At 38.5% G+C, this 15,642-nt stretch overlaps 1 protein-coding gene across 9 annotated transcripts in view; it reads right to left on the bottom strand.

Moving 5' to 3' along the window:
- Nucleotides 1-15,642, bottom strand: part of SYNE2 (spectrin repeat containing nuclear envelope protein 2) — a 325,236-nt gene that overhangs the window by 259,922 nt on the left and 49,672 nt on the right. For all 9 annotated transcript variants that reach the window (XM_070796701.1, XM_070796700.1, XM_019969038.2 and 6 more), the window contains one exon: nucleotides 11,911-12,039. In XM_070796701.1, the coding sequence (XP_070652802.1) occupies nucleotides 11,911-11,989 (79 nt within the window). In that variant the 5' untranslated portion in view covers nucleotides 11,990-12,039. The remainder of the gene's footprint in view (nucleotides 1-11,910; nucleotides 12,040-15,642) is intronic.

Raw genomic sequence — 15,642 nt, 5'->3', positions numbered from 1 at the left:
AACCAGGGAACCTACCCACACCCCCTGCATTGGAAGGCAAAGTCTTAACCACTGGACCACCAGGGAAGTCCCTACATGACTTTGTCTTTTCACACTCTCCTTCAAACTCCAAACTTCAGACTCACTGAACATCCATTTCCTTGAATGTGCCACGTTCAGACATCTTCTGGCTTTGATACGCTGTCACCACTGCCTGAAACCCTCTTTCCATCTTCAGCCTTCTCATCTGTTAACACGTCAGGTCTAAGCTTAGAAACCACTTCCTATGGGAAGCTCTCCCTGATCCTCAAGTCTGAGGGAGGTGTTCCCACTCTGAACTTCTACAGCACCATGCCACCTCCCTCCCGTAGCACACATCATACTATACCGCCAATAGACTGGTGTGTATCTTTGTTTCAGGACAGCAAAAGCTATGTGCCATTCCCTGTGCTCAGTACAGTGTCTTATATGTCACAAGCATTTTACAAAATAACTTGCTTAGTAACAAATAAATACATGAATGGGGCCCTAGGGAAAAAACGAACCTATACTTAGGGAAAGCACAACCATTAATGGAGTGGTATCTCTTACTTTTAAAAAATCCCGTTTTCTTTCAACAAGTACCTGATATCATCCAAATCTCTTGAAATGTTAAGTCACTGTTTCTGCTTCCTCACCTCTCATTTTCTCCTTAATTCACTCCAGTCAGGCCTCCACCTCACCACCTGAGTGTAGCGAATGTGTTTGAGCCACCAACTGACACTATGAGCCCAAATCCAGTGGCCATTTGTCTACTCAACACAATTGACCATATCCTCTTCTTGAAATACCTTTATGGAGGGGTTTCCAGCCCATCAGCTTGCCTAGTTTTCCTTCTTTGGCTTTGACCAATCCTCAGTGTTCTTTGCCTGTCTCCTCCCTCTTTTGTTTGACCTCTGAACACCTAAAAGGTGTTCAAGACCTAAAAGGGCTGCTCTAGCTCCACAGGTGATCTCAGTTTGTGGCTTTAAATCTAAGTACACCAGCCATATGCTGATAGCTGTCAAGTCTCTAGAAGTCTAGAACTTTGAATCCTGATATCCAGTTATCGACTAGACATCTCCACTTGGATATCAAATAAGCATCTGATATCTATCGTGGAAAAAATAAATGCTTGATTTCCCCCAAAAGTTGTTTATCCGCCAAACTTCTTCATCATAATAAATGGTATAACCAACTGCTCAACTGCTCAAGGCAAAAATTTAGAAATTATCCTTTTTTTTTGACACTTTTTTTTTCTTTAATAGAAAATTATTTAATTAGTATACATTATCCTTAATTTCTCCTATAATTCACCCCCACACATCCCAACATTCACAAATATCCTTTGGAAAAAAAAAAAAAATCCATGGTTCTTCATCCCATTGCTACCACCCTGGTCCAAATTCTATGATATCTCACCATGGTTACAACAAAACTGGCTTTCCTGTTTCCCCTCCCACTCCCAGATAATCCCCTCTCCACCCAGCAGCCAGAATAATCTTTTGGAAAATGTACATCAGATCATGTTACTCCCTTGATTAAAATTTTCCAAAGGTTTCCCTTCCACACAAGTTAACTTTAGAGCTGACGAATCCCTGCCTGACCAAGCTCTGCCTTGCCCTGCTCTCCAATACCAATCACACTGCCCCTCGTCCACCACAATCCAACCACACCAGGCTCCCCTGGCTCCACAAATTCACCAGGTTTGTTTCTACTTTTGAGCTTTGCCTTGAGCCATTGCCTCAGACTAGAATGTTCTTCCCTAGTTCTTTGCACAGCAGCTCCATCATGTTATTCAATCTCTCCTTAAGTGTCTTCTCCTTCTCTGACAACCTGATCTAAAGAAGACACCCAAACAACAATTACATAAATCCATTTTTAATATTTGATATTTTTTGTTATTTATTGTTTGTCTCTCCAATTGAAATGCATGGACACAAGAAGTTTGTTGGAGTCGTTCATCTCAATAATCTTGCAAAAGAGTGCTCGATTAAAAAAAATAGTGCTTGATACAAGTGGTGTTTCAAGGAACACAGGTTGCATGAATATATTAGTGAATAGATTGACCTGTATTCATAAAAACTGTAATTATGCAATGAAGCAATTCAGTGCAAATTCACCTGTACTTTTGAAACATTTTGTTTTGAAGACATCAAACCACCCTGGAAGTTCTGCCAAGTAAACATTCAAACTGAGGCAGAGGGAGGCACACAGCAGAACTAGTTGCCACCATGAATATCCTTGACTGAAGACAGGGCCAACAACGCCAACGTTTTGGAAAGATCTTACACGTTACTCAAATTTGAGAAGGGCCACGCGTGTTCTGTATTTGAACCAAGTGCTCTGACTGTATAGCATTTCACTGCCCGTGTAACTGGCAGTCCTCTGTGTAGCAAAGGCTGAAAGGACCAAAGCAAAACCTGAGGGTGCTGCCCACCCCCAGAGGCAGACAGCAAGTGTGTGTAGCTACTCTTCTCCCTTTTCTTTCCATGCTCATTCAACATGTGTCACTTCAAAGACCATGAATGACCAAGAGAGACTGACCCGGAGAGAGTGTTCATCCAGACTCTCATACCTCTCCTGTAAAGACACACACGTTGAGAACATCACTCACTGCGTTTATTTCTGTAATAAATCATTCATAGCCCTTATCTATCATTTTTAAATGACTTTAAAAATACCTGGTGGTTATCAGTCGACTTCACCTCCCATACATACTGAGAACAACAAACACCATCAGTTAGCTTTTACCAAGTTTCTCTGCTGAACGTTCTAGAAAAATGGAACCGTTTGGAAGAATTATAATCACCAGTGATGAAACCAGATGAGGGAAGTAATCCCTTGAAGAGGCACATTTACAGTGACCTCTGATTTTTAGAGTATAAAATCACACACTAAACCCACTAAGTGGTTGTAAATTAATCTCTCATATTTATCTCAAACTTTACCATTTCCTAAGGGGAAATCATTTTGAGTTTTATTTTTTCTAACATACTACTTCAAGCTCCATATAAGTACACCCCTTCCCAAGACACAGGCATACACAAATGCTCAGAAAAATCTTGTATCTCCCATGGGACTAATTAAAAAGGATTCTGATTTCTATAAGGAATGAATGAGATCTTTGTTAACCTACTTTAACAGGACTCTTAAATGACCCTGGATTTATCTTGCCCTACTTTTCAAAATGTAACTGACCCAGAATAAAGTAAGCTTATCCCCAAACTCCTGGCAAAAACAGAACCAAAGTTCCCAGAAGACGAAACAGTATATACCACTAAGGGGCAGCGGTGGAGGGGGGAAAGGGACCTTTCCCTGAAAAACACTGTTCATTGCAAACACTACTTCTTACAGAGCTATTGTGTTTTTCATTTAATTGAAATATTTTTAAGATTATGAAGCTTTACAATATGGAGGTTAATAATCCTCAAAAAAAAAAAATAGCAAAAGACCTCAGCTATTATGATTTCAGGAATTTTCTGGAAGGTTTTTTGTTGAAACAGTACAGCACTGATAGCTGATGAAGGACTATAACTTAATTAATTTCTCTGGGTGTAATAATCATCTAATTGGCAAAAAAATAGAAAGCCAGAGATAATTTGCTCTTATTCATAATTATGAAGCAGTCTGCCTTGGTTAGAGGAGCAAAAATACTGTCTGCACATTTCTTACCCTTCATTCATCAGATCCATCAAAATTCCACAGTGGGGACCTGAGTACAAAAGGGCAGAAATTCTACTCAAAAGCATTTTATTAAATCTACTCCTCTTTCTCGGACTTCACACAGCTTCATTCACTCACTGTCATAAGGCTGAGTAGAAATTCTCTCAGAAACACGATACTAAAACACTATTGAGCCCTTAAACATCACATACACACCTCACTGCCTTGTTTCTAAAGAAATCTCTATTTCTATCCTAATTTTCCTGAACACAGAACAACTCTTCAAATTCAGGGTACTTTATATATATTTTTTCCTTCTAAATTAAATGTTTACTTTATATTGGAATATAGCTGATTTACAACAGTGTTTTAGTTTCAGGTGTACAGCAAAGTCATTCAGTTATACATACATCCATCCTTTTTCAGCTTCTTTTTGCATATAGCTTATTACAGAATATTGAGTTCCCTATGCTATACAGTAGGTCTTTGTTAATTATCTTTTTTATATATTGTAGTGAATATATATTAATCCCAAACTCCTTATTTATACTTTTATATTGGAATGGCCACTCATTTTTTCATTACACAGTTGTTTACTAAAAGCCTAAAACATGTCAGAAATTTCACTGGCAATAAAGATACAAGATTTCCTAACGGGGTACCTAACAGGTACCTAACACACCCTTAGAGGAACTCAGATGGCTGATTAGAACAAGTGATGTCCAAAGATGAAAGGAAACTCCAGGATAAGAAACAATTACAGAGGATTCAGCAGGAAAAACTCCAGTGAAGTTCTTACTTGTATTATTTGTTGATGTCCCTTTCACCTGACATCAACAGGCAAAAGCACAGCTTGGCTACACATCTCTGGAAGGTGCTCAGTCTATTCATCTTTGCAGCCTTAACACCCTACCTATGGTTGGCATCCAGTATTTAGTGAACGACTGAATAAAATTCAACATTACATCACATAATTATGCTTGTAATCTACCTCAATGAACATAAATATTTTCTAATATTATTAAAAATTATACTTAAATTGAAAGCCACCCTTCAGATGGATACTCAGTAAATCATGAATAAATGAGAGTAATAACTATAGAGACTCACATTTCACTGCTCAGTCCACAAAGCATGTCTACTCAGAAGGCACAAAGGGCTTTTCAATCTTTTAAAATATGTCATCTGGAAGATAACAGCACTAAATAAAACATATGAGCATTGTTTGAAACTACACAGTAAGTTGGCTAAACGTGGTTTTATACAGGTTCATGCAGAGGATTAACCATCCACCAGCATTTTAGCAGGACTGCATGAAAGTTAATTCCTCATATGGTGCCAAGGTAATAGAATACACACTACTTCCTAGTCCTTTGTCTAATGGATGATTGCATTCTGTATTTGAATACTGTCATTCTAATGAGGTATCATGGGCCCACCTCATTTTTCAAAACAAAATAATGTGCTCCATGTACATAAATTTCTTGTGTCCTTTTATGGCCCCCAAATTATCAGACTGTGAAGAAGGCTGAGCACCGAAGAATTGATGCTTTTGAACTGTGGTGTTGGAGAAGACTCTTGAGAGTCCCTTGGACTGTAAGGAGATCCAACCAGTCCATTCTGAAGGAGATCAGCCCTGGGATTCCTTTGGAAGGAATGATGCTAAAGCTGAAACTCCAGTACTTTGGCCACCTCATGCAAAGAGTTGACTCATTGGAAAAGACTCTGATGCTGGGAGGGATTGGGGACAAGAGGAGAAGGGGATGACAGAGGATGAGATGGCTGGATGGCATCACTGACTCGATGGACGTGAGTCTGGGTGAACTCCGGGAGTTGGTGATGGACAGGGAGGCCTGGCGTGCTGCGATTCATGGGGTCGCAAAGAGTCGGACATGACTGAGCGACTGATCTGATCTGATGTGTTAAAAAGAAAACTTAAATATGAAATATATTAATTGTCCAAAATAATTCAAAATTGTCACAGCTGCCACTTATAATATCATAAGATGAGTCAGCATAGTCAGTCAATTTCACTTTTTTTTTTTTGAACTATAGTTGATTTAAAATATTGTGTTAAATTCCAGGTGTCAGTTTCACTCACTATTAATTTGACTTTCAAATGGGTCCTCTACCTGTGTGTTATGCTTTTAAGTTTTCCACGACATAGGAAGTTCTCAAGAAAGAGTTTCTTTGAAAACAGGATCTTTTATCTGCAACAATTTATTTTAAAAACATTGATATAAAATAGTATTTAATGGTCTTATTATTTGATGCTATTATAATAGTGAAAACACACTAATTCAAAAGGGAGGTCTTTGGACATTTTAGTTGCTACTGCTTTATTTCAAGCAGCTCAGCTTCTAACTTTGGCTCTTCTCCATCTTATTATCCATAGTCAATATTTGCAGAGTCATATTATATTATATATTATAATTGCAGAGTCCACCTAATAGTTTCTTACCTGTCCCATACTTTCCTACTCACTGCTGTCACCCGAATCCAAGCCAATATTACTCAACACCCAGATGTTTGCAAAGCTTTTCTTTACTTAATTTTTATTGGACTACAGTTGCTTTACAGTGTTGTGTTACTTTCCTGCTGAACAGCCAGCTGAATTGTCATACCTCTACATTTATCCACTCTTTGTTAGATCTCCTTCCCATTTAGGTCACCAAAGAGTACTGAGTAGAGCTCTCTAGTTAGTTTCTCCAACTTCACTTTCTCATCTTCCCATACCTTAAAGTCAGATTAGTCTCCTAAAGCACAATTCTGACCATGGACCCTGTCCTCTTCTTCTCAAGACCCATAGCTACCCGCTACCTAAAAGCATAATCCTCAAACTTCTTAGCTTGAATTCAACTCCCTCCAGAATCTTCATCTCAGAAATGCTACTGAAGGGATTCCTCCTTTCATCTCAAAATTAAACAGAATAGCAAAGAAAATCCCATACAACTTGAAAACTCGGTGGTATTATTCAACTTTACCCCTTACTGCTTCTATAATCATATCTGCCCCATACATCAAAGAATTATCCTCTGAACATAACTTTCCCCACCTGATGAGCTTAGCAGAGATGTTATTTCAGACAAAAAAAAAATGTAGTTAACTATTCTCTTAGGATAAAAGGGAAGGAAGCACCTATCATTTTGCCAAGTAAGAAATCCAATGGAAAGGTGTAAAGAAATTCTATAATGGAAACCTCAGTTAAGCAAATAGCAGCCATTTATTTCTCATTTTAAATAGCTTGAACTTTCATATATATAATTTATTTCAAATGTGCACCATCCATAGTAGCACAAAATGCATTAAAGTGGGAGAGGGAGAGGGTGGGAAGATTTGGGAGAATGGCATTGAAACATGTAAAATATCATGTATGAAACGAGATGCCAGTCCAGGTTCGATGCACGATACTGGATGCTTGGGGCTGCTACACTGGGACGACCCAGAGGGATGGTATGGGGAGGGAGGAGGCAGGAGGGTTCAGGATAGGGAGCACATGTATACCTGTGATGGATTCATTTTGATATTTGGCAAAACTAATACAATTATGTAAAGTTTAAAAATAAAATAAAAAAAAGAAAAAAATAATAAATTCCATTTTTTTACATTAATCAAATTCATAAATTCTCAAATTCACAAATTCCATTTCCTTTTCCTCCCCAAAAGCCAACCATTTCAATGCTGTTATCCTCATTACACTAAGAAAACACAAATCTCTCTTTACAAAAAGGACCCTTAAAAATCCCTCCATAAAGACATTTTCTCAAAGATCACACAAATGATGAACAAAGAGAAAGACAAAATTGCTTGTTTATTGTCCTGCTCTATAAATTTCAGCAAGGCACTGCCTGATTCCTTAGGTCTGATGCCTTGTTGGCCCTGAACACATAAGATACCTTGTTTTCATAGCATATCAACAATGATTCACCACATTTCAATGCAGACATTTTAATCTTTCCTTGAGCATATTATTTGCAGGCAAGGTGTGGCAGTAACTGTCTCATCTTATGTAACTTTTTGGTTAAAATAAAACAGGCATTGTTAGTTAAATAGGCCTCTTTCTTCCTTTTAAAAAGGCTCTGAAATGAGGAGGAAAAACCTTTCTTATGAGCAGTCATCCTGAGCCTCTCATTTTACATAAAATCTCTTTTTCCTATTACTCCAAGGATCATTAAGCACGTGTGAATTTTGTGAAATACAAGTCGGCTTACAGAGTGGACAGAGCTGAATGCTTTTAAGACTACTGCCAACAGCCTGCAGTTTGGAAGTAACTAATATTCATAATGTTATCTATCAATTTTTTGTCTACATAGCTAACAATCCTGCAATGAAACCAAAGTTACCGTCAGAAGTACATACAAGTTCTTTCCTTCCTTCTTCTCTTCCTCCTTGCTTTCTTTCTCTTTCAACCAGAAAGAATTCAAGCCAGAAGAATCATTGTAAATCTGCTAATAACAATATAGAACTTAACTTTGGGAAACCCATTCATTTCACCATTAAGCCTTCATTCTACAGTCACGGGAACTCCTCGGTTGAGGGTACGTAGCTAATGTGAGCAGCTCTTGTTTCGTGTAAAGCCAACTAGATTATAGTATTGGCTTTCCACTTCTCCCCCTATAGAGCAATATACCCAGCTCTACAGTCCTCTAAAGAGACCATGAAGGCAAATCATTCACACTGGCAGCACATGTATATCACATTTTCCCTGCCAAACAGCCCACACTCATCTCCTGCTGTAAAGCAAACTGTAATAACCAAATTTTATTAAAAACATGCTATAGGAAACACTCATTTACCAGTAATTTGTTCATTATTTTGAGCTATTTGTGAACCTGAGATTAATGTTACTTAAAAATGCCCATCCATATTGGCTGTAAAAATTAAAAAAATAAAAGTTTGCTATGGGTTGACTAAAATTAAAGCTAAGATTTATGTGCACTTTCCAAAGAAAGTTGTTAGGGAAATTTCCTCTTTCAGGTTGTTCTCTGAACTGTGTCAGAGTGGGTGTGGTGCAGTGGAAAGAGAGCTATCCTCCAGGTCAAAACCTAGCTCTGCTGCTCGCTAGCTGTGTAACCCTGGGAGAGTAATTCCACCTTTGTGAGCCACAGCTTCCTTCCCTGTATCTGGAAGATAAAATATCTACCTTACAGTGTGGGTGTGAGGATCAAATGAGATAATGTACAAAAGGGTGATGTGTAAGCTAGAGCATGCTGCATAAAACTCTGCAATGGGGAAGAAAGCATTTTTAAATATAACACTTATAATATGAACACTATTATAAGTGCTAAAGTAGGTGCTATGGGAGAAACTGTTAAGTCACTTTAGTCGTGTCCGACTGTGCGACCCCATAGACGGCAGCCCACCAGGCTCCCCTGTCCCTGGGATTCTCCAGGCAAGAACACTGGAGTGGGTTGCCATTTCCTTCTCCAATGCATGAAAGTGAAAAGTGAAAGTGAAGTCGCTCAGCCGTGTCCGACCCTCAGCGACCCCGTGGACTGCAGCCCACCAGGCTCCTCCATCCATGGGATTTTCCAGGCAAGAGTACTGGAGTGGGGTGCCTTTGCCTTCTCCGCTATGGGAGAAAAGAGAAGCGTAAATCTTAGCCAAAGGAAGAGTGGGGCTTGTGGAGGAGCTGAGTCTGGCTAAGTTTGGGATGAACAGGGACATGGGAGGACTGGATGAGCTGGACTCTTGTGGGAGGAGATGGCAGGGGAGCGACAACCACCTTAACAAAAGCACACAAGCAGTCGGTGGGGTGGTGTGGGTATGACTCCTCAGGGGCCTGTGGGACTGGAGAACAGGGTGCTTGTAGGAGAGGAGGACACAGGGAAAGGTGCACAGCAAACAGTATGTGTGAGCCACACCACGAAGTTTCGACTTCATTGCACATGTGATGCGAAGCCATTGAATTGTTGTTGTTGTTGTTCAGTCGCTAAGTCATGTCCGCCTCTTTGTGACCCCACGGACTGCAGCACACCAGGCTCCTCTGACCTCCACTATTTCCCGGAGTTGAATAGAAATGTCAAAACAAAACAAAACACAAGTCAATGAAAACCAGACTTCTGGTTTACAATTATTTCCTATCCAGCACACAGTGTCTACTCTAGCCTTGTGCTCCTGCACAAAAATCCTTTGGAACAAAGACTTGAACTGCAATATATACAAAGAAATTATGATGCAGTTACTGAGTTCCTACTCTGTATCTGGCAGGCATTGTGCTAAGCCTGCATAATGTTCATCCTCAAAGCGCAGGGGCAAGATAGGCATCATCACCCATATTTTAAATACGAGGAAACGGAGACTCAAAAAGATAAAGTCTCTTATCTGAGTCCAAAGAACTGGTAAGTGTCAGAGCCAGCATTTGAAATTAGGTTTGCCTTTAGAAGTCTGTGCCCTGTGACTGCCTTCAGCCAACTCCACCACCCCTGCCACAACTGGCAACAAGTCTGATCTTTTCCTATGAGTTCGTATGTTTGATTGGTTGTTTTTGAAGTTTTATTGACTTCCAACACTATATTAGCTCCTGTTACATAGCACAGTAATTAAATATACCTATAAGTTTCAAAAGGCCCACTAAATTAAGTCTAGTTGAGGAGCCTAATAGGGTACAGTCCATGGGGTTGCAAAGAGTTTGACACGACTGAGCGACTTCACTTTCACTTCCACACAGTCTAAGATAAATAAGTATCAGAGGTGTAATGTACATGATAAATATAATTAACACTACTCTATGGTATATGAAAATTGTTAAGAGAGTAAATTCTAAGTGTTCTCATCAAATAGAACTAAATTTCTCCTATTTCTTTGATTTTGCATCTATATGAGATGATGGGTGTTCACTAACCTGTGATATTCATTTCATGATTTATGTAAGTCAAATCATTAGGCTGTACACCCTCAACTCATCAGTGCTGTACATCAATTATATCTCAATAAAACCGGAATGAAAAAATAAATAAATAAATATCAGGATCAATTGATTCAGGAAAAAGAAAGAAACTGGATTTACCTGACCATTTATTGATGCACTATCTTCCTGACACGTTTTAGGTCACATGAGTTATTGTTACTCACATGCAAAGCATGGCAACTATAGTTAACAATACTTTACATATTTAAAAGTTGCTAAGAGAGTAAATCTTAAAAGTCCTCATCACAAGAACAAAATTCTGCAACTATGTAAGATGACAGATATTAATTAGACTCATTTTGGTGATTATTTCACAAGGTAAACAAATATTGAATTTTGTTATATTGTACACCTGAAACTGATACATTGTAGTATGTCTATTATATTTCAATTTTAGAATAATAAATTAAAAATTTTAAAAAACAAGTGACTCAAACCTATGGCTATGGCTTCTAAGTGACATTCTAAGAATGTTACACAATACTGTCAATAATCCGTATACTACTTTAAAACACAGTTACATAAATATTTTCAAAGACTTGCTATAGCCTTATTTTTTCTACACTAGCTAACTTTACTTGGCTCTAAGATTTGCAGCAAAGGTAGAGTCTAGTGATTAATGAATTTTCAAAATACATAACAAAGATTGCCAAGAAGCATGAAAAAAATAGACAGTACTCATATAAATTCATACATAATTCATGTGACTGGAAGTTCATTCACTTTTAGTATTACTGTTATTCCTTTTTATTAGGACAAAAATAGCATATTACATTTAAAAGAGGATTTACAAAAAGATGTAAAATAAGTGTAAACAATGACAAGCGAACTATGATTAACTATTTAATTTTCATTAAAAAAAAAAAAAAAACACACGCACTGAAGAGTAAAAAACCAAAATACCAAATTCCTTTTAGGTATTCCTTATTTTCCTAAGCAGCTGAGAGAGCAATAAAGATACTGAAGTATACTTAAAGCTTCTACAAATGGAAAAATACAGACATAGGTATACATTTTGGGCTTCCCTGGTGGCTCAGACGGTAAAGAATCCTCCTGAAATGAAGGAGACCAGGGTTTGATCCTTGGGTCAGGAAGATCCCCTGGAGAAGGCAAGGCTACGCACTCTAGTATTCTTGCCTAGAGAATTCTATGGACACAAAAGTCTGGCGGGCTACAGTCCATGAGGTTGCAAAGAGTCAGACACAACTGAGCGACTAACACAACAACAACATGTATAGATTTTACCATAACAGAGACAGAAAGCCGTACAATTTGTGAACAGGTGACAGTGAGGTTTGCATAGTTGCCATGGGGTTACCCCAACCAATCTTAATTACCTTGCAATGAAAAATGGAGATCATCAATGCCCAAGGAAACCTGTTGGTCTTCGGCGGGAAGCACAGGACTAGATGCCATCCTTTGACTCAGTGAGATTATATCATGTTCATCTCAGTTAAAGAAGTGAACTAAAAATAGAAGGGATAAATGCTCATTAGTACTCTGCAGCTCTGCATTTCCAGTAAACATGCACTGTCAGAAAACAACAGCAACCAGAAATCGCCCTCCAAAAGAATCACAGCTTTCTAGTGAGTGTTTGCTTACTTCATGAGGAACAAAGTGACTACGCCGTCTTTTCTGAATCATAATCAAGATTTTGCCCTATGATCTATTCAGGCCCTTCAGAGTTGCGGGCAGAACTCCACAAGGGCTAGCATTGTGGATTCTGTACTACTAGTGAAAAGGAAAGCTACACAATTACATTCTGTAAGTTGTCCAGAGGATGTAAAGCTGACACAAACTGATATCTTAGGTCTTTGTATTATATTATTAGCCTCCACCTATAGGGATTTTCTTTAAAACTTTCCATTTAACTTACTTCCTTTTCTGCTCCATGATGGTTGTCATTTACTGGAAACAATAACAATTGGTTCTGTGTAGTTTGCAAAGTGAAACTAAAAATACTGTATGAAAAAGAATGTTTTCATGGGTTACCTATTTGTTGAATTATTTTCCCAAGTCCTTATTTTTCTCCAGTATTCTTGAGTTTCTCTTGTGGCTCAGCTGGTAAAGAATACGCCTGCAATGCGGGAGACCTGGATTCGATCCCTGGGTTGAGAAGATCCTTTGGAGAAGGAAAAGACTACCCACTCCGGTATTCTGGCCTGGAGAATTCCATGGACTGTATAGTCTATGGGGTAGCAAAGAGTCGGACCCCACTGAGCGACTTTCACTCTCACTTGCTCTCACATTTTTTACTCTACCCCTACTTTGACTCTTAAGAAATCCTTCCAGTAAGAGTAATTCTTACCATCAACTTTTTAAAAGTACTGTTTCATGTATGTGTATGCTATTACTATCCTGGGGGCTGAGAATAAATCATTGACTTCTCCCATTCAGATGATGATTTTCTTATCAAAATAAACTAACCAAATATACAAGAAGACAAAATGTATCAGGGATGGAAAGAGGCATGGTTAAGTGTACAGATATGTGATCAACAAAGTATAGAAAACCAATAATGGCAGAATCTTTGTGTTGAACACATGAGTATTCACTGTTAAATCTTTCAACATCGATGTGTATTAGAAATTCTTCATAATAAAATGTTGAGGAGGGGAACTAAAAAATAAATAAACCTGAGGCCAAGAGCTAGATACAATCAATCATATCTAATAGACCACTTTTTCAAAATGACAAGAACAAAAATCATTAAATATCCAACAGTTGAGCCAGACTTCAAAAATCTTTCAATCCCGTCTTCCTACTCTGTTTATCTAAAGCTCCTTTATCATCTCTCCCATGGATCACTGTTGTTAAAGATTTTTACCTACCAAAGAAACTATGCTTATTAATTAATAATTAATTTGTTTTATCCTCAGAAGTAAGATGAATCAGAGTCTCCCTGAGGTAACATCGTTCCTATGCTGCTGCTGCCGCTAAGTCACCTCAGTCGTGCCCGACTCTGTGCGACCCCATAGACGGCAGCCCACCAGGCTCCCATCCCTGGGATTCTCCAGGCAAGAACAATGGAGTGGGTTGCCATTTCCTTCTCCTGTTCCTATGCTAAGTTGATACAATTCTGATTGAAATAAAAAGTTCCTTGTTAGTTCTGGCCAGTCTGTGCAGCCTGATGATTGATAAAGGTACAAATGTCCTCAGTTTTTGATGTACTAAAGACCGCCTGTGCCTCTTTCCACACTGAAAGCTCCTGAACCCAAAGTGGAAAGAAAATACTTCTTCATGATGACAGGAGAAAACCTGAATTCCAGAATCAATTTCCTAATGGCACCTGCTATTCCACGCCAGGGCTATTAAATAAAAGGATGATAGCAATAGTAGCAAACACATATACAGCAGTTACTGTATAGAGATACTGTATAGAGATACAGTTACTTATATACTGTTCTAAGCACAAATGTATGAGTTAGGTACGGTAATTATCCCATATTTGAAATGACAAAACTGAGATGCACAAATGTCATAAACATATCTTCCCAACCCAGGGATCGAACCCAGGTCTCCCACATTGCATGCAATTCCTTACCAGCTAAGCCACCAGGGAAGCCCTGTCCATGGACATACTGTACTAAATGATGGAGTTGAGATTTGAATCCACATGGTTTTGGTTTCAGAGTTCATGCTCTTAGCTAAAACAGGTTGGTACCTCATATAGCTAGCTTTGTTGTTCAATCGCTAAGTCGTGTCCAACTGGTTGTGACACCGTGGACTGCAGCACACCAGGCTTCTCTGTCCTTCACCATCTCCCAGAGTTTGCTTAGATTCATGACCATTGAGTCAGTGATGCTATCTAACCATCTCATCCTCTGCTGCTCTCTTCTTTTGCTTTCAATCTTTCCCAGCATCAGAGTCTTTTCTAATGAGTTGACTCTTTACATTTCATTAATTCCTTCTTTCACTTACTCAGCTAGCATTATATATGCCATGCACTGCTCTTAAGGAATTCAATCTTTTGAGAATGACAAGTGAACACATATTGAAAGAATTCTTCTAAGAAATGTATGTAGAAGGTGCTATGGAAACAAAGGAGAGGGCACATCCCATCACATGAATCAGAGACAGATGTGATACCAGCAGTGTACTTAATATAAAACAGCATCTCACTCCAAATAGTCCTGTAAGCATTATTAGGCTAATATAGGGGTATTAATAAGAATGTCTCTGAGAGCTACTCATTGCCATTCAATATTAAATAAATATAAAATATCAAATGTAGGAGAAAAAACTTAAAAACAGAACCACAGATAGCAAATTGATAACCAGAGAATCAAGAAAATGTTCCTGTGCTAGACTGGCATGTAGGATCCACTGTTTTCTATCTTAAAGCCATAGGAAAAAATAGTATTTGTAAAAAGAAAGTATAGACCTTAAAATTAACTATTTGTCTCAGACATTTCTGTTTTTAACAGTGAAATTTTATTAATGAACAAGTCAATAAAATGTAATAATTTTTACAAATTTTTCTAGGGTTTCTAAAAAATGTAAATAAAAAATAAAACCAGGGAACTTCCTGGTGGTCTAGTGGTTAAGACTTCATGCTCTCACTGCCAAGGGCCTGGGTTGGAGTACAACGGCCTGTGGTTGGGGAACTATGATCCCGCGAGCTGGGGTGCAGCCAAAAAAAATTTAGAAAAAGAAAAAAGTAAAACCAAGCTATGAAGGTGGAATCAATTACAAGTGTTAGATTACTGATTCAAATATTGTTTTAGTACAATTATTTATCAAAACATGCTACAGAGGCCAGGAGGATCTGACTGAAGACAAGGTATGATGACATTTCCAATGTAATTGTTTTGGGTGAGAAACAGTTAACATCTCCAGAGAGGAATATACTTACTAAATGGGGCTCGTGAAAAACTGGAACAGAATAGAGAAGAAAAGCTTTGAGAGATGTCTCTGGATCCAAACTGAGAAGCTAGAAAGAGTATGAGAAAGGGAAAGCAGAAAGAGGAATGAGGCTGGGCCAGGTACTCAATGAGTCACAAGTGTCTATCAGTTAAAATCCAGAGGGCCATCCTGCCATTTGCCTTCTGACTTCCCCGCGCGGAGCA

This window comes from Bos indicus, chromosome 10, assembly GCF_029378745.1.
Source record: "Bos indicus isolate NIAB-ARS_2022 breed Sahiwal x Tharparkar chromosome 10, NIAB-ARS_B.indTharparkar_mat_pri_1.0, whole genome shotgun sequence".
In the NCBI taxonomy this organism is placed as follows: domain Eukaryota; kingdom Metazoa; phylum Chordata; class Mammalia; order Artiodactyla; family Bovidae; genus Bos; species Bos indicus.
The sequence above is the reverse complement of the archived record's forward strand: the minus strand, read 5'-3'. Positions and strand labels throughout refer to the sequence as shown.